This window comes from Mobula hypostoma, chromosome 4, assembly GCF_963921235.1.
Source record: "Mobula hypostoma chromosome 4, sMobHyp1.1, whole genome shotgun sequence".
NCBI classification, from domain to species: domain Eukaryota; kingdom Metazoa; phylum Chordata; class Chondrichthyes; order Myliobatiformes; family Myliobatidae; genus Mobula; species Mobula hypostoma.
Genome location: NC_086100.1, coordinates 36,693,540 through 36,720,458, shown reverse-complemented (window position 1 = coordinate 36,720,458; position 26,919 = coordinate 36,693,540). Strand labels below are relative to the sequence as shown.

Here is a 26,919-nt window from a genome sequence, read left to right as displayed (position 1 = left end):
TGAATTTCTCAAATGGAAGGTGCAATAGTTCAATCTAAAACCAGTGCACTATGCCTAAACAATAGAGATTACAATGGGACGAGGGAGGATTTGGCTAGTGTAGATTCGGAACACAGGTTATATGGTTGGACAGTTGAGGAACAGTGGAAGACTTTCAAAGAGATTTTTCAGGGTGCTCAACTAAAGTATATTCCAGTTAAAAGCAAGCACAGTAAGGGTGGGGACAGCCAGCCTTGGATAACTAAGGAAACAAAAGAAGGTATCAAACTAAAAGCTCGTGCATATAAAGTTGCCAAGAGTAGTGGGAATCTGGAAGATTGTGAAAATTTTAAAAAGCAACAAAGTACCACTAAACTAACAATAAAGAAAGGGTAGCTAGATTATGAAAATAAACTAGCACAAAATATAAAAACAGATAGTAGAAGTTTTTATAATTATATAAAGTGGAAAAGGGTGGCTCAAGTTAAGTCCCTTGGAAGACGAGAAGGGGGAATTGATGTTTAGAAATAAGGAAATGGCCGAGGCTTTGAATGAGTATTTTGTGTTGGTCTTCATGGTGGAGGACATATCTAACATGCCAAAGAGAGATGTTATGGAAGCGATGGGAGGTGAGGATCTCGATACACTAGCTATCACTAAAGAGGTAGTGCTGAACAAACTTTTGGGCCTGAAGATAGAAGAGTTCCCTGGTCCTGATGGAATGCATCCCAGGGTACTGAAAGAAATGGCAGAATTTATAGTACAGGCTTTGGCGATAATTTACCAAAATTCTCTGGACTCTGGAAAGGTCCTGGAGGATTGGAAGACGGCAAATGTCACACCACTGATCAAAAAAGGATGTAGGCAAAAGGCAGGTAACTATAGGTCAGTTAGTTTAACATCTGTAGTTGGGAAAATGCTTGAAGTTCTAATTAAAGAATAAATAGTGAGGCATCTGTAAAGAAATGGATCCATCAGGCAGATGCAGCGTGGATTCAGCAAAGGCAGATCCTGTTTGATAAACTTACTGGAGTTCTTTGAGGATATAATGAGCGCAGTGGATACAGGGGAACAGATGGACGATATTTACTTGGATTTCCAGAAGGCGTTCGATAATGTGCCACATAAAAGACTTTTCCTTAAGATAGGGTGCATAGAGTTGGAGGGTGATGTATTAGCACGGATAGAGGATTGGTTAACTAATATAAAGCAGAGTGTTGGGATACACGGGTGTTACTCTGGTTGGCAATCAGTGGTGAGTGGTCGGTGCTATGCCCGCAACTGTTCATGATATACATCAATGATCTAGAAGGAGGGACTTAGTGTGGTGTATGTAACTTTGCTGATGACACTAAATTGAGTGGAAAAGCAAATTGTGCGGAAGGTACAAAGAGTCTGCAGAGAGATATAGATAGGTTAAGTACGTGGGCAAGGGTCTGGCAGATGGAATACAATTTTGGTCAATGCAAGGCCATCCACTTTGGAAGGAGAAATGAAAGAGCAGATTATTATTTAAATGGTAAAACATTGCAGCATGCTGCTGTGCAGTGGGACTTGTGAGTGCTTGTGCATGAATCACTGAAGGTTGGTTTGTAGGTGCAGAAGGCTATCAATAAGGCAAACGGAATGTTGGCCTTCATTGCTAGAGGGATCGAATTTAAGAACAGGGAGGTTATGCTGCAAGTGTACAGGATACTGATGAAGTCGCACCTGGAGTACCACGTGCAGTTCTGCTCTCCTTACTTGAAGGAGGATAAGCTGGCTTTGGAGGTGCAAAGGAGGTTCACTAGGTTGATTCCAGAGATGAGGGGGTTAGGCTATGAGGAGAGATTGAGTCACCTGGGACTGTACTCGCTGGAATTCGGAAGAATGAAAGGAGATCTTTTAGAAACATATAAAATTATAAAAAGGATGGATAAGGTAGAGGCAGGAAAATTGTTTCCACTGGTAGGTGAGACTAGAACTAGGGGACATAGCCTTAAAATTCAGGGAAGTAGATTTAGGATGGAGGTGAGGAGGAACTGTTTTTCCCAGAGAGTGGTGAATCTGTGGAATTCTCTTCCCAATGAAGCAGTGGAGGCTACCTCAGTAAATATATTTAAGACAAGGTTGGATATATTTTTGCATAGTGGGGGAATTAAGGGCTATTGGGATTACGGCAGGCAGGTGGAGATGAGCATGGTCAGATCAGCTGTGATCTTATTGAATGGTGGAGCAGGCTCGACGAGCCAGATGGCCTACCCCGCTCCTATTTCGAGTTCTTGTGTTCTGGGAGTTGCCATCTGGCCTCAGCAAGGTAGATGTCACTATGCCAGACTACAACAGCATCCAACCCTAGCTCTTTCAGGTTCCCCTGTAACCTCTTGGTCCTTGGAGCCTCCCACCCTACTTCTGTGAACACCCCAATACTCCCCTCTTCTCTGATGTCATCAACTCTTTTCCCTCCTCTGATCTCAGGATAGGGAAACTTTGCCAAAGAATAGGTTCAGAGCTGGAGGTGATGGAAGAAGAGCTCAGTATTGTGATGGGCGTAGAAGTCATTGATGTGCAGGAAAAGAGGGACAAAGTTTAAGGTCCTTGCTGAGGACAGAACGTTCAGCCTCTGTGAGGGGTAGGCCAGAGGGAATGGTGAAGACACGGCACAGATTAGAGCTGGGATCAGAGATGGGAAGAGAGTTGGTGGTGTATCATTATCTATTATCTGTTACTTTATTTGGATACAAAAGAACCTTTGATTAAATATTACATTTTATACCCTCACTTAGAGGAAAAGGTATACATAGTTGGAAATTGTTGCAGATATTGGAACACCTACAATTAAAATGTAATGAAATTTAGCGACAGCAAGTTAATGTCTAACTATCTCCTAACAAAATATTTTAAATTTATTTATTGAGATCTGTTCAGATTGATTAACCCAAAGAAACTTTAAAAGTTCTAACCAGGGCTGTTTAAAGTTTGTGATAAGAAACAAAAGAGATGAAAACTCATGATTAACTGCCTACGTTTGGGTCCCCAACAAGCTCACAATGTCTGCAAACATGTGGGGAAAATCTGCACAATACAGTCAAATAGGATGAAGTTTTCAGAATTTACAATTTAGAAGGTTTAGTTAGTGATGATAGTGGAGATGGCGGGAGGTTTAAGAGTGGAGAGATGATTTAGTACCTTCTGGATTTGCACAACTAATCTGATATTTTTTCTGTATATAGCAAAGCAGTTAATTCTATGTGTGGAAATGGTCAAATTGTCTTTGAATATTTCCATAAATAAAACAAAAGAGGACAATTCTGTGAATAATAGTGAGAAAACTTCATATTCTTTACAAAACAATTTTGTTATTGAAGGGCTATTATAATAGAATGGTTAGAAACAGATCTATATGAGAAAACCTATAAATTACTATGACCTCCAGATTAAATTTCTTAAAGGAATTTTGTTGCGAATAACTAGATATCAAAGCATACCCTGAATACAATAATTAAATATTAAGTACTCTTGAGGAGAAAAAGGTAATATATGACTTAGTTGGACCCTTTATAAATAGTTCACAATAATGGTATCTTTGAACTGAAGTTCTGTGAAAATACATTATCTCTTGGGAAGAGCTAATGTCAATGGTCATTCTATTCTCTAATATCCACCTAACCCTGCACACAGACTTACATCACTGTGATCGCTGCCTGAAGGATTCTGTTTCTGAGGGCTCTGGCCACTTTTTTTCTGCAGGGAGATAGAGCAAAAGCACTATGACTTTAACCACATTCCTATAAAATTGTTTGAATGGCAATCAGTAAATTACATATTTAATAGTGGTCTTTTTTTTTTACAAACGCAAAAAATACTGAGTAAGGCCAGCAGCTTCCAACTCAGCTGAGTGAAGTGATTCCACCTTTCATTTGTGCCGTAAAGCAGTGTGACTGACCCAAGAGAAAATTATGTTTATTTGAACAACTAGTGTACAGGATGAGTTATCTTGGCCAAACATAGTAATGTCAGCCATACCACCATGATGGGACAAAGCTAACCAATGTTTAACCATTTATACAAATATATTGTTACTAAAAAGAACCCAACATGTAGTTTATACAAACCTTTTATAATCATATTACATCAGATAGTTCTCTTCAGTTCTGAAATGGGTTTGCAATTAATAAACTTATCAAAAATCTAACTTCAGGAACAAAGTATTCTGATGCAAAAGCACTAAAGGGTATACAATTGAAAATTTAATTTTCTGGATTTTTCAGAAGTTTGTTTGAACTAATGTAATACAGGTCCACAATCCCCTATCTGAAATCCTTGGGACCAGTTGCATTTCAGAATTCAGAATTTTTCAGATTTCAGACCCCCCCCCCAACCGATACCAAAAAACACGTATGCTCAAGTCCCTTATTTAACCTGTCTCAGTGCGGTGGACTTTAGGAACTGGCGGCGCACCGAACCTACGCACATCCTCCCGTATACTTTAAATCATCTGTAGATTACTTATAATACCTAATACAATGTAAATGCTATGTAAATAATTGTTATACTGTATTGTTTAGGGAATAATGACAAGAAAAGAATTTATTTCCAACAAAAACATTCAATAACACATAAAAATATACGGCTTCAAATGAACTGAATCAAACACATGGTAAATGACTTACTGGAATAAATGTAGAATGTCACTATCACTATAAAACTTGAGTAACTTGTCTGCTTATTTAAATCATATACAGTGGTAGTTTCAACACTATTTTCTTCAGTAAGACGCCGCACAGACACACCACGATCAAGCTTTTGCAATAACTCCACTTTCTGTGTTATTGATAATGATATATGCTTCCTTCTCTTTTTTCTCATTGTTACCCATAGGGGTATCTGCAGCTCTTTTTGACATTTTCACAGTGAAATTAAACACTAAATCAACAGTGAACACAAAATATCAGCGAACAGCAAATGCACGTGTAACCAGTACGAGTGCTGAGCCACAACTGATGTCTGGCGGCCTCTGCTAGTGCTGCCACGTCGCACCTGAGTGACACCAGCTGTTGGTGAAAGAAACTTCGGTTTTTGGAGCTTTTTGGATTTCAGAATTTCAGATAAAGGAACGTGCACCTGTAGAGCCACAAGGCCGTAGTAGATTGGTTTCTAAATTATTTATCTAGTATGTAGCATGCACTATTTGAACCCCATGTACCAAGAGAAAGCTGCAAACAGAGCAGAATTCCTATTCAAGCAAGCATTCAAAATGCAAAGATATCAGAATCCCTCATTGCCACTAATTCCCATGTACATGCCAAAATTTACTTCTGAGGAGAATCCATAAAGAATTGGCAATTCCAGTGTTTAGCACTTCCACTTGTTGTTTTTTTGTTACTTTTTCCAAAATAAATTTAGATTATAAAATAAAAAGATCAACAAATTGGATGGGATTAACAATTTCATTTTCAAATTGTTAACTTGATTGATTACCTCTGAAAGAACTGTAATGGCCATACACTAACACTCAGATATCTATTGACTATCTACTGGCTTCTGGAGAAGGAAGCAAGTTTAAATTTCAGGTAAGTTTTTTAAATGATCAGATAATATGTGGTGACATAAAAATCCCATTCTTCTATCTTGAAAAACTTAATAGGTGACATTGGTACAAGAGGGAATATAACAGCCATTTTATAAACCCCTGTGCAGCTTAACTTATCTGAATTCAGCTACACGATGTAAATATTGCCAAGGATGTGCAGGAAACTTATGAAGCTCCAGATGAATATTTAAGGATGGAACCTGTTGAATCTGTAGAAAGTTTTGATTATTCTTGAGGAACAGTGAAACAAGGGTTAACAATTCACCATATTGGGTTTGCTCTGTTAAAGTTCATAAAGTGGGTACTTGAGGAAGAAAAGGCCAAAACGTACAAGGCAAACAGAACTTAAGATAATTTCCTCAAACAAGTAAAAAGATCAATATTTTCTGGACTAAACCTGGAAAATTACCATTGTAAAGTATTGTAGTCATATTGTTAAAATGTTATTGCTTACTCTCACAAAGTCAAGAACAGCTTCTTTCTGTATTTGTTTTGTTCGGATTCGCTCTTCTTCATATTGTTCAGCTGCAATTTGTGCCTCTCTTCTAGTCCGTTCGACCATTAACTGCTCACGCTTTTTCTGTGGTTCCAACTCTGTGCATCCAGCATTCGAAGTCTAATAATGATAGCATTGAACCCATTATACTTCTTCACCCAAATATGATTTTCACATTAAAATCCCCTTCTACAACATTAAATTTCAGTTGTTAAATGAAGAACTGAGTTAAAGTTGAGCCATTGTTTAATTTGAAACAGCAATTTTGAAATTTAGGATTAAAAAGGCAAAGATCTAAAGAACACAATTCTATTTTATTTCTGTTTTCTTTGTGATTTAAAAGTCATCTCCATCCTTTTTTTGGGTTCTTAATTGTAACGTCCACAAAACAACCTGCTCTATTGCCACAATACACACAAAATACTGCAAGAACTATGTCGGGACTCACCAATATACAGCAGGCCACACTGGCAGTACTGGATACAGTAGATCTCCCCAACAGACTCACAGGTGAACTGTTGCCTCATCTGGACAGACTGTTTGGGACCTTGAATGGTAGTGAAGGAAGTGGTGCAGGGGCAGGTGTAGCACTTGTTTTGCTTACAAGGATAAGTACCAAGAGGGAGATCAGTGGGGAGGGACGAATGGAGAAGGGAGTCGCATAGCGAGCGATCCCTGCAGAAAGCAGAAAATGAATGGATAGGAAAGGTGTGTTTGGTGGTGGGATCCTGTTGGAGATGGTGGAAGCTACAGAGAATTGTGTGCTGGACACCAAGGCTAGTGGGGTGAAAGGTGAGGACAAGAGGAACTCTATCCCTGGTGGAGTGGCGGGAGGATGGGGTGAGGGCAGACATGCATGAAATGGAAGAGATGTGGGTGAGGGCAATGTTGATAGCGGAGGAAGGAAAGCCCCTTTCCTTGAAGTGGAAGGGATTGCTCATTAGTTCTGGAATGAGAAATCTCATCCTCAGAGCAGATGCAGCAGAGACAGGGGAACTAAGTGAAGAGGATGGCACTTTTAAAGGTGTCAGGGTGAGAAGTGGTATAGTCCAGGTAGCTGTGAGAATCCATGGGTTTATAAAAGATATCAGTAGATAAACTGTCACCAGTGATAGAGGCAAAGAGATTGAGAAAGGGGAGGGAGGTGTCAGAAATGGATTGAGTAAATCCGATGGCAGGGTGGAAGTTTGAGGCAAAGTTGATGAGGTTGACGAGCTCAGCATGGGTACAGAAAGCAGCACCAATGCAGTTGTTGATGTAGCGTAGGAAAAGTTGGAGTGATACCTGCGTAGGCTTGGAACATAGACCGTCCCACATAACTAACATAGCTGGGGACCATGCGAGTGCCCATGGCTACACTTTTGGTTTGAAGAAAGTGGGAGGAACCAAAGAAGAAATTATTGAGAGTGAGGAGCAGTTCCACCAGATGGAGGAGGGAGGTGGTGGAGGGGAACTGGTGGGTCTGTTGTCTAGAAAGAAGCAGAGAGCTTTAAGGTCCTCCTGATGGGGGATGAAGGTGTACAGGGACTGGACATCCATAGAGAAAATATTCTATTTTCTGCCAGTCTCACTCTCTAACCAACTAAAGAAGAACAGCAAAAATTTCAGACAAGGGAAAAAGAAGACAGGAAGAGACACAAAACTGAACAATTAAATTTTAAAGAAACTGCCTGACAGGAGCAAGGGCTATAAAACTAAACAGTATAGGTTCAGATTATGTCGGCAAATGCCAGCAGTTCCTAGTGAAATGCGCAGGTGTTGGAATCGCTTGAAGTCATATCAAAACTTCACCTTGCTGCAAGTCACTAAAGCCTTCATGCTTCATATTGGAAGCTTTAGGTCAGCAACGAATACCTTTTTCAAAAAGACCATTTAAGTTTAGCGCAGGGTCACTGTAAGTGATAGTCTTGAGGCAGCAATGGCACAGTATGACAACTTAGTATCTTAGACTAAACAATTCTAATAAAATTCATTTTGACAAGGTAATCTATAAATCTGGGTTTATAGATTCAACTTAAATATAAAAATTGCATTTCCTCTAGCATTTCAATACTGCAGCATTCAGATATTAATACTGTTGTGTTCAATTGTGTTAAAAACTCATCTGGCAGCATGCCCATAAATGATTAGTAAAACTTTTAGAAATAATCATCAACATAATAATTACCACATATTGACCAGTAGTTTTTGACACTATGCCAGCTTCTGAAAATTCACTGAAAGAAAAAAAAATCGAAATTTAATGTAGATTAAAGCAGTGCAAATTCATCTTCAAGAGTAATATCTAAGCATACAGTAGCATGCAAAAGATTAGGCACCCCGGTCAAAATTTCTGTTACTGTGAATAGCTAAGCGAGTAAAAGATGACCTGATTTCCAAAAGGCATAAAGTTAAAGATGACACATTTCTTTAATATTTTAAGCAAGATTACTTTTTTATTTCCATCTTTTACAGTTTCAAAATAACAAAAAAGGAAAAGGGCCCGAAGCAAAAGTTTGGGCACCCTACATGGTCAGTTCTTAGTAACACCCCCTTTGGCAAGTATCACAGCTTGTAAACGCTTTCTATAGCCAGCTAAGAGTCTTTCAATTCTTGTTTGGGGAATTTTCGCCCATTCTTTCTTGCAAAAGGCTTTTAGTTCTGTGAGATTCTTGGGCCGTCTTGCATGCACTGCTCTTTTGAGGTCTATCCACAGATTCTCGATGATGTTTAGGTCGGGGGACTGTGAGGGCCATGGCAAAACCTTCAGCCTGCGCCTCTTGAGGTAGTCCATTGTAGATTTTGAGGTGTGTTTAGGATCATTATCCTGTTGTAGAAGCCATCCTCTTTTCATCTTCAGCTTTTTTACAAACGGTGAGATGTTCGCTTCCAGCATTTGCTGGTATTTAATTGAATTCATTCTTCCCTCTACCAGTGAAATGTTCCGCATGCCACTGTCTGCAACACAAGCCCAAAGCATGATCAATCCACCCCCGTGCTTAACAGTTGGAGAGGGGTTCTTTAGATGAAATTCTGCACCCTTTTTTCTCCAAACATACCTTTGCTCATTGCGACCAAAAAGTTCTATTTTAACTTCATCAGTCCACAGGACTTGTTTCTAAAATGCATCAGGCTTGTTTAGATGTTCCTTTGCAAACTTCTGATGCTGAATTTTGTGGTGAGAACGCAGGAAAGAGTTTCTTCTGATGACTCTTCCATGAAGGTCATATTTGTGCAGGTGTCGTTGCACAGTAGAACAGTGCACCGCCACACCAGAGTCTGCTAAATCTTCCTGAAGGTCTTTTGCAGTCAAACAGGGGTCTTCACTTGCCTTTCTAGCAATCCTACTAGCAATTCTCTTGGAAAGTTTTCTTGGTCTTCCAGACCTCAACTTGACCTCCACCGTTCCCGTTTACTGCAAATTCTTAATTACATTATGAACTGAGGAAACGGCTACCTGAAAACGCTTTACTATCTTCTTATAGACTTCTCCTGCTTTGTGGGCATCATTTATTTTAATTTTCAGAGTGCTAGGCAGCTGCTTAGAGGAGCCCATGGCTGCTGATTTTTGGGACAAGGTTTGAGGAGTCATCATCATCATCAGGTGCAATGCCCAGTTTGAGCTTTGACTGCCATGGCCGACACACTCCTGTTTCGGGTCAAGTGGATCAATTCATTTTTTATTCATTTCCAGTTCTCTGGCTGCTGTCTCCATCATCATTTGTCTTTTGAGGAGTCAGGGTATTTATAAAGCTTTGAAATTTGCATCACCTGGCCCTTCCTAACAATGACTGTGAACAAGCCATAGCCCTAACAAGCTAATTAAGATCTGAGACCTTGGTAAAAGTTATCTGAGAGCTCAAATCTCTTGGGGTGCCCAAACTTTTGCATGGTGCTCCTTTCCTTTTTTTACTCTAAAATTGTACAAAACAAAAATAATACATGAACCTTGCTTCAAATGTTGAAAAGAATGTTTCATCTCTAACTTTATGACTTTTGGAGATCAGTTCATCTTTTACTCACTTAACTATTCACAGTAACAGAAATTTTGACCAGGAGTGCCCAAACTTTTGCATGCCACTGCATGTTTACCAAATGGCAAATTGAATAAAATGCTTTAAGGTTACATTAATACTGACAATTAAAACTCAAATTAAGTTAATTAAACAGTAGTCAAATTAGGCTGTTTCACCTATGCAGGAATGAAAAGAACCTTACAATTATTAAATTGTTTTAGGGTATGCTATTATGGTGGTGCTTTTAGTCTCTCAAATAAACAACATTCAAATGCTTGTCAAGCAGACAGCTTCTGGTTAATAAGGAAGAGTAAACCTTGCTATACCAATTGCCTTTAAAGGTGGCATTTTTGCCATTTTCTATTGAAGAAATCTCTTGCCAGTTTCTACATCGTAGTTTTTCACTGCCCTGGAGAGACTCAGTGGAACAACATTACCAGTCATGTTCAAAATGGTAATAGGATGGCATTATTCTCAAGCAGACATTAAACAGCTGTTCTCTCATCAGATTAATACTTGCATATAGAGACCAAGTAACAAAGCAAACATACACAGGTGAAAAAAAGAATAAACTTAAATTTTCTAATGTCTGATTTGAAGTTACACAGAGGTTGATGAATTCCACTGCTTTCCTAAACATGGGTTAACTGGGTCTTCCAGTAAGATGGCAGTGTGTATACACGCAGTGGCCTCTTGGGGGCCAACTGAAGGTGCTTTTTCCTTGTTAAATGTGTTTTTATACATAGAAAGACTATTCTTTACTCCAATAACTAACTATAGAGCAGGTCTATCACGTCAGTGAGCTGTTCTTTGTTCAGAGTAGTTGGCTGGGGTGTTGTAAGAGCCAGCCAGTGAGTCCGTCCATCAGGCTGGGGATGTTGAATTGGGCTGTCGGACCAGGGCGATGTGAGCTGGGCCAATAGACAATAGGTGAAAGAGTAGGCCATTCGGCTCTTCGAACCAGCACCGCCATTCACTGTGATCATGGCTGATTATCCACAATCAGTATCCAGTTCCTGCCTTATCCCCATAACCTTTGATTCCGCTATCTTTAAGAGCTCTGTCCATCTCTTTCTTGAAAGCATCCAGAGACTTGGCCTCAACAGCCTTCTGGGGCAGAGCATTCCATATATCCACCACTCTCTAGGTGAAAAAGTTTTTCCTCAACTCCCTTCTAAATGGCCTACCCCTTATTCTTAAACTGTGGCCTCTGGTTCTGGACTCACCCATCAGCGGGAACATGCTTCCTGCCTCCAGCGTGTCCAATCCCTTAATAATCTTATATGTTTCAATAAGATCCCCTCTCAGCCTTCTAAATTCCAGAGTATACAAACCCAGTTGCTCCAATCTTTCAACATATGACAGTCCCGCCATCCAGGGAATTAACCTTGTGAACCTACGCTGCACTCCCTCAATAGCAAGAATGTCCTTCCTCAAATTTGGAGACCAATACTGCACACAGTACCTCAGGTGTGGTCTCACCAGGGCCCTGTACAACTGCAGAAGGACTCTTTGCTCTTGTACTCATTCCCCTTGTTATGAAGGCCAGCATGCCATTAGCTTTCTTCACTGCCTGCTGTACTTGCATGCTTGCTTTCAGTGACTGATGTAGAAGAACACCTAGATCTTCTTGTACTTCCCCTTTTCCTAACTTGACTCCATTTAGATAATAATCTGCCTTCCTGTTCTTACCACCAAAGTGGATAACCTCACATTTATCCACATTAAACTGCATCTGCCATGCATCTGCCCACTCACCCAGCCTGTCCAAATCACCCTGCATTCTCATAACATCCTCCTCACATTTCACACTGCCACCCAGCTTTGTGTCATCGGCAAATTTGCTAATGTTACTTTTAATTCCCTCATCTAAATCATTAATATATATTGTAAACAGTTGCGATCCCAGCACTGAACCCTGTGGTACCCCACTGGTCACCGCCTGCCATTCCAAAAGGGACCCGTTAATCGCTACTCCTTGTTTTCTGTCAGCCAGCCAATTTTCAAACCATGTCAGTACTCTGCCCCCAATACCATGTGCTCTAATTTTGCCCACTAATCTCCTATGTGGGACTTTATCAAAGGCTTTCTGAAAGTCCAGGTACACTACATCCACTGGCTCTCCCTTGTCCATTTTCATAGTTACATCCTCAAAAAATTCCGGAAGGTTAGTCAAGCACGATTTCCCCTTCATAAATCCATGCTGACTTGGACCGATCCTGTTACTGCCGTCGGGACTCAGGAGAAGCTGGATTGGGCTTGGAAAAGCTGACCTGGGTGGAGACTGTGCTGCCGCATGCTATTCGGAGGCAGTAGAATAGTTCATGCCTTCCAGTTGGCGTGAAGGTGGTGTGCAGTGAAACCATGAGTGACTGTCTTAGATGTTACTTTTGTGATTGCAAGGTTCTGTTGGACATTGATTGCTGCAGGCCAGGTTCCTTTGTTTGGTGTCGAGACAGGCGACGAGGCAACAGTGTCGCCTAGGCGGTAGCTCGGATGAGGCCTCAATTCTTGGGTTTGTATTGCAGTGTGATGTCCAGGCTCGGTTGGGGGTGGCCTCTCCTGCCTGTGCTGCACCCCCCATTGGTGGATTGGTGGGATTACAGGCTGGACTGCCAGGAACCATCAATTTGCGGGACTTGTTACTCAGGAATTTGGTCAAAAAATTTGTTTTCTTACGTGTCTATGTTCTTTTTCTCCTTTCTCGTTATTTTGAATGCACGTGTATGTTTTTGCACCTTGGCCCCAGAGGAACGCTGTCTCATTTACTTGTATCTATGTATGGTTTGAATGACAATTAGATTTTATTTGATTTGAGCTGAACTGTTAATCCCATTAACAACTAGGTTAATGGGATTGGTTCTGGATTGTTCTGCTGAAGAATAAATGCAAATATAAAGCACTGAATAATCCTGTTGGTACAAAAGGCCTCTAACTCCACTGCAGAAAATTCTAATTTTCAATTATTTTATTTTAAAGTTAGCACCTTGCAAACCTATAATTGACATACAAGTTCACCAGTCTCAGCATTCACTATATGCCAGGTTTTATAATTGTAAAAGCTAATATATTCCTGCTACATTAAATTATTTTCAGTTGCTCTGGTTCTTAAAAGAAGTTGTAATTTTGAAATATGCAAGTCACTTTCATTGTTTCATGCAAATACAATAAATTGAAGCTGACATATTACCTGCTCTGTTGTAACCAACTCCTCCCATTTTCCGTTCTTTGTGGATCTCCAATAAGCTTTGGTGACTTCACAGAAGAACCCTTCAAGAGAAAAACACCTTCACCATTAGCCCCTTAGAAGCACTGTGGAACTAATTACTTGCCAGTCTTGTCAAATAGGATACAGTGGATTCCAGTTAATTGGGCCATAGGCTAATCAGGACAGCCAATTATTTGGGACAACTCTTAGAGAAACAATATTAATTGAGAAGATAGCTAGGTTTCCCTTTGTTTATTTGAGATACTACCTCTGCAATTGGATCCTCGACTTCCTAACCGGAAGACCACAACCTGGCCGGATTGGTGATAACATCTTCTCCTCGCTGACGATCAACACTGTTGCACCTCAGGGGTGTGTGCCTAGCCCACTGCTCTACTCTCTATACACATGACTGTATGGCTGGGCATAGTTCAAATACCATCTATAAATTTGCTGACGATACAACCATTGTTGATGGAACCTCAGGTGGTGACGAGAGAGCGTACATGAGTGAGATATGCCAACTTGTGGAGAGGTGCTGCAGCAACAACGTAGCACTCAATGTCAGTAAAACGAAACAGCTGATTGTGGACTTCAGGAAGGGTAAGACGAAGGAATACATACCAATCCTCATAAAGGGATCAGAAGTGGAGAGAGTGATCAGTTTCAAGTTCCTGGGTGTCAAGATCTCCGAGAACCTGACCTGGTCCCAACATATTGATGCAGTTATAAAGAAGGCAACACAGCAGCTATACTTTATTAGGAGTTTGAAGTGATTTGGTATGTCAACAATACACTCAAAAACGTCTATAGTTGTACCGTGGAGAGCATTCTGACAGGCTGTATCATTGTCTGCTGTGGGGGTGGACACAGGACCGAAAGAAGCTGCACAGGATTGTAAATTTAGTCAGCTGCATCTTGTGTACTAGCCTACAAAGTACCCAGGTCATCTACAAGGAACAGTGTCTCAGAGGGGCAGTATCCATTGTTAGGGACCATCAGCACCCAGGGCATACCCTTTTCTCACTGTTAGGAGGTGCACACACTCAGCGATTCAGGAACAGCTTCTTTCTCTCTGCCATCCGATTCCTAAATGGACATTGAACCCTTGGACACTAACTCACTTTTTTAAAAAAATATGGTATTTCTGTTTTTTGCACGATTTTTAATCTATTCAATATACATATACTGCATAAGTATACTGAATAAGATTTATTTTTTTTCTTATATCATGTATTGCATTGAACAGCTGCTACTAAGTTAACAAATTTCACGTCACATGCCGATGATAATAAACCTGATTCTGATGCCACTTAATTGGGGCAGGAGTCGTGGCTAAACAGTTTCTAACAAGCATTAGTCTCGTGTACTTGTGTGTCCATTATACACTACCCTATGCTTAGAATGAACAGTTTTTAAATATCATCAGTTGCATGCGTTTTTTTTTCCAAAGAGCAGTGCTTTTGCCACTGATAGTTGGCGAGAAGTAGTAAGACTCCTCAGAACTGATTTGCTCATTGCCGCTTCAAGTATTCAGGCTTGCAGATGCCACAAATGACCAGGAGTGAAAATGAAATGATTTCCATTACTTCAATAAGTTAGGAACTACAAAGAATATGAAGGTATTGACAATCATTTTAAATATTACAATGAAAATGAAGATTTGGAGGAAGCAATTGTCGAAAGGATTGTATGAAGGCAGTCCATTATCTGCACTAGGTATCGGCATTGATTTTGTTCGTTTACAGTTAATTGAAAGAACAAGGCAGCATACACTGGACGAATTCCCCCATTGATAACTGTTAGGAATGAATACACGGTTTTATAATACTGTAGTAGTATTGATGATGTTCTAATTTATTCTAATTTTTCATTAAGTACATAATTTGTTACTCAGTTAAACAGTAGTTTGTATTCTTTATAGCTTTTTAACTACTTCTATGAAAGTTAAGTTAATTCCAGCAGCCCCTTAATTAGGCTAAAATGTACTGATCTCGATGTGTCCCAATTAACTGGAATCCACTACATATAGTGAATGACATGTGTCTCTGCTCATATTTACCCATCATTTATCTTTTTCCATAAATCTAATTCATGCAAGAAACAGCAATTGAATAAAATCAAATGTAAGAGGTTATTGCATTGACAAGATTATTAATTGAAAAACCAACTGGCAAATTTTAATTCAATTACATATTTCCTCTGCAAACCACTTTCTTAATCATACGCTCTTTACATGCAAACATCTCCACTCTTTTGTATGGAAAACCAAAGATCATGCATACTACCTCATAGTTAATGCGTCTCTTTTCAATATATGCCATAAATTGTGAACTGAGGCTAGTGGACTCAGGACGTTTTAACAACCGAACTTCCTCCTCCTCTTCCTCGACTGGACAGCTATCAATGTAATCAATCTGTTCTAGATCATGTTCAACTGGAATAGAAACAATATTTTCAATCTACTATTGCAAATTATTTACTTCACAAAACATGCACAATGACACAACCTTAGTCTCAGCTTTTCTATAATTTGTTCATGATAAATTTAAGAAACTGTATGTGGCACCACAAAGTCAGGAACAATTTAGAGTTTTATAAGGAGGCACAGAGCAGAAGAGTAGCAGTTATGTATTGATATATTGGTTAGCACAGCGTTTTAAAGTACAGGCGACCCAAGTTTAATTCCCACCGCTGCCTGTAAGGAGTTTGCATGTTCTCCCCGTAACCATGTGGGTCTCCTCTGGGTGCTCCAGGTTTCTCCCACAGTCCAAAGATGTACCGGTTGGTAGATTAATTGGTCATTGTAAATTATCCCATAATTAGGGGGAATAAATCAGGCGATTGTTGGGCAGATGGCTCGAAGGGCTGGTAGGGCTTACTCTGCACTGTATCTCAATAAATAAATAAAACGATGACCAAAATAGAACAAAACCAACAGGAATTCTGCAGATGCTGGAAATTCAAGCAACACACATAAAAGTTGCTGGTGAACGCAGCAGGTCAGGCAGCATCTATAGGAAGAGGTACAGTCGACGTTTCAGGCGGAGACCCTTCGTCAGGACTAACTGAAGGAAGAGTGAGTAAGGGATTTGAAAGTTGGAGGGGTAAAATAGAACACAATGTTGTTTGTCACAATGCATTATACAATATCTGCAAACCATCTAGAGCATAAATCATAAATTTTTTTTTGCATTTCAAAATCCTCTCAACTTAAAACGGGCACCATTTAAATCAGTCAAAAACACACAAAAGATCAACCATTATGAATACCAATGTCACAGTGGCCACTTACAGCAGCTTAATGCTCCATGTATTTTGCATACAATTTTATATATGACTAACCTAACCAGTTTATCTGGATTTGGAGCCAGCCTTGCTAAAATGTTTGAATTTATTTTCAAACTCTGCTGCTGGCCTGCCCAGTTCACCTGAAATCAATGCCACAGACTTTTCTTCCTAGCTTGGGATTGAAATGTTTGTTTACAATGAGATCCTTTTCAAGGAAAGCATTCAAAAAGATACCATCTACATAGATTTATCTGGGCAACTGGCTGAAGTAAACAGTTGGAGAGCAACTGCCAGAGAAGCTCAAGAATAACACTTGGTTTGCCACAACATACTCAAAATTTAACACATAGGTGGGCCTGCTTTTGCTCATATGTGCCATGATTAGTAGAAACTATAGTAATAAAAGTACAATAGTTCCAAAAACACACTTGGGCTACCTTCCACCATGACGTGATTCAGAGAATTTTATTTAAATTAAGTGCTTGACAGAGTTACGTAAAGTCTTTCAGGTGCTGTTGATGAGTGTTAGCAATTGGAAGTTATCAGTTATTAAAGGACATGTACTGCTGGGGGTGGTCAATTCAGTAATACCAATATATTTTAAAGGAGTGAGGTAAACGTTTGCAAAGTAAAAGCTACATGGTGACATGGACAGAGAAGGTTAGTGGGATTGTTTCTGGATTTCTCTGCTGTAGAACATATGCAAATATGAGGCACTGAATGATTGCGTTCATGCAATAGACCTAATTCACTTACAGAGCAGACTAAAGTGCAATATTTAGAATATATTTATAGGAATATCTTACAATAAAAATAAGTTGATCATTATCACCCTGCAGGGGGTGGCATATGCCACAAGGATTGGTGCTGGTTCCCCTATATTAATGATCTGGATAAGAGTGAAAGTGGCATAACTACTAAGTTCCTGGAAATTACCAAAATTGGTGCTATGGTGTACTTAAGTTTTTATTGTTATTAAATATTCCAATAAATTAATATCCCAGTGAAAAATGTATCAACAGAATCTAGATCAACTGGTAATGGGCCAAGGATAAGCAGATGGAATTTATCTCAGGCAAATATTGAATGTTGCAAGAAGACTATCTCAAGAGAGAAAAAGCAACACTGAAGGAAGTTGAGAGATGGAATTGGATGCATATCAGCTCTGGTGGGGCTTGCAGGCCATTACTTCCTTAGCCAGAGTGGTGAATCTGTGGAATTCTTTGCCACATGCACTAGAGGCCAAGTCTTTATGCATATTTAAGGTAGAGGTTGATTGATTCTTGATTGGTCAGGGCATGAAGGGATACGGTGGGGTGGTGGGGGGGAGGCAGGAGATTGGGGCTGAGGGGAAAATTAGATCAGCCATGATGAAATGGCAAAGCAGACTTGATGAGCCAAATAGCTCAATTCTGCTCCTATATGTTATGGTCTTATAAGATGAAACCAAACATAAATGACTGTGATACTTCACTCCCAGATAAATGCCTCTTAAGCTAAATGCCTTTTATGCATGCTTTGAAAGGGAGAATAAAACTACAACTGAATGAAATAGCAGTGTCGGTCAACCATGTGATATCTGACTCAGGGGCCAATGTTAGAACATCTTTCAAGAGGGTGAAACCTCGAAAGGCGTCAGGCTTTGATGGTGTACTTGGTAAGATACTGAAAACCTGTGCCAACGAACTGGCTGCAGTGTTCAAGGACATTTTCAATTTCTCTCTGCTGCAATCAGAGTTTCCCACCTGCTTCAAAAGGGCATCAGTCATACTGGTACCCAAGAAAAGCAGGGTAAGCTACATCAACAGCTATCACCCAGTTGCACTCACAAGTATTGCGATGAAGTGCTTTGAGAGATTGATCATGGCTGGAATTAATTCCTGCCTGAACAAGAACCTGAACTCGCAGCAATTTACCGACTGCCACAATACGTCTATAGTGGATGCAACCTTACTGGCTTGTCACTCGACTTTGAACCACATTGATAACAGCAATATGTATGTAAGGCTATTGCTTGTTGATTATAGCTCAGCATTCAACAGAATCATCCTCTCAGTTCTAATCAATAAGCTTCAAAACTCAGCCTCTGTATCTCACTTTGCAACTAAATCCTTGACCTCTTCATCAGAAGACCACAGTCAGTGCAGATTGGAAATGACATCTCCTCCCCGCTGACAATTAACACTGCTGCACCTCAAGAAAGCGTGCTTAGCCCACTGCTCTATACCCAAGAGTGTGAGCTAGACAGTACAACCGTCAGCTATAAATTTGCCGATGACACAACTGCTTTCAGCAAAATCTCAGATGGTGATGAGGTGGTGTATAGGAGTGAGATAGATTGGCTGGTTGAGAGTTGTCACAAAACTTTGCACTCAGCGTCAGTAAGATCAAGGAATGGATTTGGACCTCAGGAAGGGGAAGTCAAAGGAACATACTCCAGTCCTTATTAGCAGTAAAAGGAATGAGCAGTTTCAAGTTGCTGGGTGTCAACATTTCTAAAGATCTATTCTGGACCCAACAGGTTTCTTGCAATTGTGAAGGCATGCCACCAGCTATATTTCATTAGACTTTTGAGAAGAATTGGTATGTCACCAAAGATTAGCAAATTTCATGAATGCTCATGAAGAGCATTCTAACTCCGTCAGTTATGGAGGGGCCACTGCACGGGATTGGAAAAAGCTGCAGACGGTTGTAAACTTAGCCAGTTCCATCATGAGCACTAGCTTCCCCAGCATCGGGACATCTTCAAAAGGCAATGTCTCAATAGGATGGCATTAAGGATCCCCACCACCCAAGACATGCCCTTTTCTCAATGCTACCATCAGAGATAGTACAGGAGCCTGAAGACAAACACTCAACATTTTAGTAATGACACCTTCACCTGCACCATCAGATTTATGTTTTTATATATATTGTTATAATTTATATCTTTTTTGTACTGCATTGTACTACAAAACAACACATTTCAAGACATACAGTTGCAAGAAAAAGTTTGTGAACCCTTTGCAATTACCTGGTTTTCTGCATTAATTACTCATAAAATGTGGTCTGATCTTCAAGTCACAATAATAGATAAACACAATCTGCCTAAACTAATAAACACAAATAATTGCAATTTTCATGTCTTTACTGAACACATTGTTTAATCATTCACAGTCAAGGCTGGAAAAAGTATGTGAACCCTTGTATTTAATAACGGATAGAACCTGCTTTAGCATCAATAACCTCCACCAAATGTTTCCGGTAGCTGCAAATCAGACCTGCACAACAGCGTGGCAGAACTTTAGACAGTTCCTCCTTGTAAAACTGTTTCAATATTTATGGAATACCATGCATGACAGCTCTCTTCAGTTCATGCCACAGCATCTCAAATTGGTTAAGGTCTGGACTCTGACTTAGCAATTCCAAAACACAAACTTTCTTGTTCTTAAACCATTCTGTTGTTGATTTACTCGTGTTTCAGATCTTTATCTTGTTGCAACTTCTATTAAGCTTCAGGTGACGGACTGCTACATTCTGCTGTAAAGTGCCTTAATATAATTTTGCATTCATTGTTCCTTCAATAATTGCAAGATGTCTAGGCCCTGAAGAGCAAAGCAGCCCCAAACTATGATGCCCCTTCTACCATGCTTCATGGTTCAGATGAGGTTTTGGTATTGGTGTATCCTCCAAACAGAGCGGTGTGCATTTCTACCAGAACGTTCAGGTTTTGTCCCATCTGTCCACAGAATATGGTTCCAGAAGCACTGTGGAGCACCCAGGCAGTCTTTTACAAACTTGAGATGTGCAGCAGTACTTTCCTCCGTGGTATCCTTCCATGAACACCGTTCTTATTCAGTGCTTTTTTTCTTATAGTGGACATATGAACAAAGACTTTAGTAAGTTTTAGAGATTTCTGCAAGTCTTTTGCTGTTACCCTTGGGTTCTTTCTCACCTCATTCAGCATTGCACATTGTGCCCTCAGTGTGATCTTTGCAGGATGCCTACTCTTAGGGAGAGTGGCAACAGTACTGAATTTCCTCCATTTGTAGACAATTTCTCTTACCGTGGATTGATGGACATGCAGATCTTTAGAAATACTTTTATAGTCTTTTCCAGCTTGATGCATTTCTACAATTCTTTTTCTAAGGTCCTCTGAAAGTTGTTTTGATCGACACATGGTGCACATAAGCAGATCTTTCTTGAGAAGAGCAGCCTCTGTCAGTAACCTGACTTTTATGTGCCCTTTTCATACAGCAAGGTAGCTTTACAACCCAGACTTCCAATCTCATCTCATTGACTGGAACAGCTGACTCGAAACAGCTTTTGTCAAAGGCATTATCCTAGAGGTTCACATACTTTTTTTGAACCTAGACTGTGATTGTTTAAATGGTGTACTCAGTATTGACGAGAAGAAGTACAATTGTTTGTGCTCTATTTGTTTAGGCAGATTATGTTTGTCTATTATTGTGACATAGATGAAGATGAGACCACATTTTACAGGTAGTTAATGCAGAAAACCATGTAATTGCAAAGGGTTCACAAACTTTTTCATGCAACTGTGTATCAATAATAAACCCAATTCTGATTCTAATTCACAGTGAATGACAAAGCTCTGGAAAATGCTATAGAACATAGGATCTGGGGTACAAGTACAAAGATCCTTGAAAGTGGAGACACAGATAGACAAAGTAGTAAAGAGGGTGTATGACATGCTTTCCTTTGTTGGATGGGAAAATGAGTTTAAGAGTTAAGGCATAATGTTACAGCTGTACAAGACTGCAGCCGGAATATTGTGTACAGTTCTTGTTGCAATACTATGAGAATGATTTTATTAAGCTAAACAAGGTACAGAAAAAAATTCACAAGAGTGTTGCTGGGATTCAAGGGGTTGAGGTATATAAGACTGAATATGCTGGGAGGAAAGGAGACTGGGGGTGACCTTGTAGAGATTTATAAAATCATGAAGTACATAGGTAAGATGGATGGTCACAGTCTTTTTTCTCAAGGTAGAAGAGTCTAAAACCAGAGGGTATATGCTTAAAGTACGAGGAAAGAAAAATTTAAAGGGGACTTAAAGGTCAAGTTTTACCAGATGGTAGTAGGAATAGAACAAGATGCTGGAGAAATTGGTAGAAGCAGGAATGATTACAAAATTTAAAAGATATTTTGGCAGATTCATTGTGAGAAAATGTTTATAGGGATCGGAGTCAAATGAAAATAAATGGAACCAGCTCAGGAAGACAACTTAGTCAGCACTGAAGAAATTGGTCGAAGGGCTTGTTTTTTTATAACTCGATGACAGGAAGAGTTAATGGCATATAGCTTCTCATGTTATCCATTCCTTTTCAAACTCATCAGTGAGGTATGATGGCATTCCACTTCATCCTCATATCATGAGCAAGCAGGGACTAGAAACAAAAATAATGCAGAAAATGCTGGAAATACTCAGCAGATATGGCAGCATTTATGGAAAGAGGATCAAAATGATCATTTTAAGTCCAAGAGTTCTGATTTTAACTGTACGATAAATAACAAGAACCCTACCAAATTCTGTCCTAAGGATACTCAGTCTGAAAATAAGATTTTAAAATAAAAACACAATAATCTGGTGACATTGAAAAATTGGAATTGTTAGTGCAGAAATTAAAATATGTTTTACATAAATAGAACATATTTGTATTATTCAAAGCAAGGTAAATTGGTTTAAGGAGACATGTTTATTTTTGTCAGAGGAAAGCATACAGGATCTTTGTTAACAGAATAGTTGTTAAAATGTTAACAACCACAGAACATTTCTTCTTTTGACCTCATTTCTGTACAGATACAATTGATGTGATTGCACCTAATGCCCTTTGAATTTAATTTACCTATGCCATTTGGCATGAGTAATGAAGATCGCTGTTCATGATGCTGACACTCTCGTCGCTGCCTTTGCTCCTTTGCAATTTCAGCCACTCGTTGTGGAACATCAGGAAATTCATCTGCAGGCTACACAGCAAGACAAGATTTGCCATTTTAGACTAAAATATAATCTAACACAACAGTAATAGACCTTGTCCCAAGATACTGTTAAAAACTCCAACAAATAGGACAATATTTCAAAAAAAAAGTTGGGATATGCCCATAAAGTATCAAATGAAATGAATCATATATACGATAGGAATATTCTAAGGATTTCCCAACTGGATGGTATTTGTTAATTTATTGTTCAGGGAAAGAATCACAGTTGTAAAACTAGGTTCAAATATATTGTTCTATTAATAATTGGAAAAGTGCATTAGTAATTCAGTGGGGAGTGAGGGACAAAATATTTTAAAAATACTATAAGGGTAATAATCTTGACAACAGAAAAGGATAATCGGTAGCAAATTTGAGCATACAGGAGTTCCAAAGCCAATGTTGCTCACTGAACTATGAGAGGTCCAATTAAAAAAGTAACTTTCCTAGAGCAGCAAGTGTAAAGAGATATTTTGATTGGGAGCAATGAAAGGACCAAGAATGTAATTTTTATTTATGTCATTGGAAGGATTTAAAATATGAATGCAATTTTTAGCTACTTACAATAAATGTTTAAGGAAAGCTCCAAAACATTGGTAATATATGATCCAAATATTATTTTGTAAAGGTATAGTGTTACATACCTCATTCCCTGACCATCTTTTATCTCCACTGTCAACACTGTTAAAGCCTGAGTCCAGTGCTCCATATGGTCGACCTGTGAAATACTCTTCCTGACTGTAAAAAGAATAAAGACTAATCATCAGAGGAAGAATTTAAAAAATGACCGGGAAAAGTACCTAAAATATCTGTAATCAATCATGTTTTTCATCACCAATACTGGTGATCAGGTTCTATAAGTACTTGATTTGCATGTGTTCGAAAGCACATGCATTCTTGGTAACCATGTGTTATTTCTGGAGCTCAAAGTCGAGTTTTGTCAGCAGGATGGTATCCAATGATATTTACAAGCTTAATTATACTGGACATGTAATAGCTCTAGTTATCTACAAAGGCATCATACTCAGTCAACGAACTGTAACAAAAGACTCAGTGAAGGAAGAGATTATGTTCAGGTAATACTGTGTTCAATACACACAGGATAATATCATCTTCACAGGCAAAGCTAAATGCGAATCGAGTGCTTGATTTAATAATTTCATTCTCTTAATGTATAGGCTTCACTTGATTCCCTATCTATGACTCCAACCTTTACCTCCAAAGCATTCTGATGAGGCTCAATGGAGCTCTCAAGAAGCATCTCTCATCTTTCACTGAGGCAATTCACAGCTAACTTAATTCAATGATGGCTTTTTGTTCATTTCTCTAATAACAGCTTCACTATTCCTTGCTCCTAATTTTGTGTGAAACTTATTACTTTTAATTTTAACAAAAACTCAACAATGTAAAACATTATAACACAATTTTTCTTGAAATAGATGCTCTAAAGGTTAAAATAACTCTGAAGGTTAGGTTTTCTGAAGACAGTGTAAGCTCAACTGCTCAAGCAAATCTAGCAGAAGTGGCTGAACTCCAGTTGCAAAGCATTCCTGATTTTTCCTTCCTTTGAAATAAATAGTTTTAAAAATCTGACAAGTTCTGGCAAGACTCCTTCTAGACTTTGTCTGTTGTGATCCACCCAGGAAAGTTTAACAGAGAAACAATATAAGAAAACTGTCATACAAATTTGAAGAACACTGAGGGTATTTAGAAAAAGGCCTATTAAAGCACGACTCCAAATTCAGTACTTAACAGCTTACTTGTTCACTCATTTTAGGGTAAAAAAACAAGTTTCAAACAGTCAACAAACAGGATGACATATTCATTTATTCAAATAGTTGATTGTGCCAAAGATTTCCAAATGTTACCAATGACAATTCTGACCAATAGTTTAGCGCCAGAAATAAATTACCAGGCATACGAATACTATGCGTCTTAGGATCTTTGAAACAGTTTATTAAAGTAACTAGTCAAAGTACTTAAAACTATTTTAATGATCGACTCATCATCTTGGAGTTTGATGTCAATTTTCAAGCAGGATGTGCATGAGAACTGCAGTTACAATAACAGTGAAATCAGTCTGCCTGGCTCCTATTTAATTAATGCTCTAATGAGAAATCATATCAAGGAAAAGGAATGCGATGTGGCAGATAGGCAGAGAACAGCAGATGTCAGATAACAGTTCAGCTGACTTTAACTTAACACAGACAAATTATGTACTGCTGCTAAGTACTTACTTGGTCAGAGACATTATCTATTCCCATTGGTTGCTACAATTTTCTGTTAAATAAAACAAGGTTGGTATACTTTTTCCAACAAATACATGTAATATTTGATTGCAATGATGGTATTTACAGATAAATTTAATGACTGACTGAGTTAGCATGTGACTTTTTTTGCTGCTGTCCCCTTGCAACACCCACAAGAACGCATAAAACTCTCATCTAAACTGTGCATTACCCTAAGGCATTCATCAAGGCATGCATCATATGCAATCACACTCTATTTTCAAAAAACTATTCATCAAAATGATCAGATTTCTTTTTTTCATTTGGGCATCATCACTGGAAAGATCAGCATGTAATGCCCAACCCTAATTACCTTTAGGGTGGTGATGTTGAGCTGTTCACAAGCTATTCACATAATTTTGTTGGATAGGTTGGGGAATTCCAGATTTAGACCCAGTAAGAATCATGGTGCAAGATTTGCAGGAAAACCTGATTCTGTTGCCCTTGACTGCAGAAGTCACAGTGATACCGGAGTAAGCTCAATGAAATTTGACGATATGCCTTCTGCAGTTCATTTGTATTGGAGGGAGTGCATGTTTATAAGAGTGGATTGGGTACATTCAAGTGAACAACTTTTATCTTGTATGCTATCAACTTCTTGAAGTTGTTGCAGCTGCATTCATTCAGGCCTGTGGAGAGTAGCTCAGTACACTTCTGATTTGTGCCTTGTAGATGGTAAAATGGCTTTTGACATCAAAAAACCTCTTGCAGCAAGATACCCACACTACAACCAGCTTTTTATTTATTATTATTTAGAGATACAACAAGGTAACAGGCCCTTCCGGACCAACGAGCCTGTGCCACCCAATTAGATCCACGTGACCAATTAACATACTAATCCATACACCTTTGGAACATGGGAGGAAACTGCAGCACCTGGAGAAAACCCACATCGTCACAGAAGACATACAAACTCCTTTCAGGCAGGAGCAGGAATTGAACGCAGGTCACTGGCGCTTTTGTACCATTATGCTAAACGCTACGGTACCGTGCCATCCCCACAGTGTTTGTGAGGTAGGTGCAGTTAAAATTCTAATCAATTCCAACTTTCTAGTATGTTGAGAATAGGTAAATCAGCAGTATTGTCAAGATTGGGTGATTAGACCTTTTCTTGTTAGAGAAGTATCAATGCAGGTATGTCCTCTTAGCTTTGTCCTCTTTACATTGGTAACCAAGTACAGCATAGTACTAGTCATAGATTTGTACAGCACAGAAGCAGATCTCTCAGTTCAACTTGTCCATGCCAACTAAGTTGCCTGCCTTTGTTAGTTCCATTTGCCTCCATTTGGCCCATACCCTTAAAAGCTTTTCCTATCCATATATTGTATCTGTTCAAATGTCCTTTAAAACTGAAATACAGTTATTAAAGAAATCTAAATATGTTTTAAACATCATAATTGTACCCACCTCTATAATTTCCTCTGGTATCTTGTTCCATACACCCAGCACCCTCTGTGTGGAAAAAGTTGCCCCTCATGTCTCCTTTAAATCTATCCCCTTATACCTTAAACCTACAGCCTCTAGGTTTAGACTCCCTTACCTTGGCACTAAGAATGTAACTAAAACATTTGAGCAACAACTGTAAGCAAAGCAGTACGAGTCCAATGGGGTACCCAGAAATTAGTTGTTATGCATGATTCATCAGCATTGGAGCTGTCCTGGTATATCGATATTCTCTCCCAAGGAAATACTTGCAACAGAACAATTGCAGTAAAGTTCACTAGACTGTTCCAGGGATGCAGGTTTGCTACACGAGGAATGATTGTGTAGACATTCACAAGAGCTTTCAAAACTTACAAAATCTAGTGGGGCTCAACAGACTGAATGCAGGAGATCAGATCAGGAGTGAGCAACAAGAATTTCAGAACAAAGAGTCAGTTAGGACAGAGATGAGGAGAAATTCCTTCACAGAGGCTCACGATTCTTTGGAATTCTGTACCCTGGAGGGCTATGGATATAGTGGTGCTAGAAAGTCTGTGAACTGTTTAGAATTTTTTCTATTTCTGCATAATTATGACCTAAAATGTGATCAGATCTTCACACAAGTCGTAAAACTAGATAAAGAGAACCCAATTAAATAAATAACACAAGAAACATTACACTTACTCATT

At 39.1% G+C, this 26,919-nt stretch overlaps 1 protein-coding gene across 7 annotated transcripts in view; it reads right to left on the bottom strand.

Annotated features, from left to right (window-relative positions):
• The window catches only part of LOC134345247 (DISP complex protein LRCH3-like), a 139,825-nt gene that overhangs the window by 49,472 nt on the left and 63,434 nt on the right, over window positions 1–26,919 (bottom strand). For 6 of the 7 annotated variants that reach the window (XM_063045614.1, XM_063045616.1, XM_063045615.1 and 3 more), the window contains 7 exons: window positions 23,165–23,258; window positions 22,391–22,511; window positions 15,539–15,687; window positions 13,233–13,312; window positions 8,215–8,263; window positions 6,006–6,167; window positions 3,646–3,702 (listed from right to left, as the gene is read on the bottom strand). In XM_063045614.1, the coding sequence (XP_062901684.1) occupies window positions 3,646–3,702; window positions 6,006–6,167; window positions 8,215–8,263; window positions 13,233–13,312; window positions 15,539–15,687; window positions 22,391–22,511; window positions 23,165–23,258 (712 nt within the window). The remainder of the gene's footprint in view (window positions 1–3,645; window positions 3,703–6,005; window positions 6,168–8,214; window positions 8,264–13,232; window positions 13,313–15,538; window positions 15,688–22,390; window positions 22,512–23,164; window positions 23,259–26,919) is intronic. The other variant, XM_063045618.1, reaches the window with a different exon arrangement.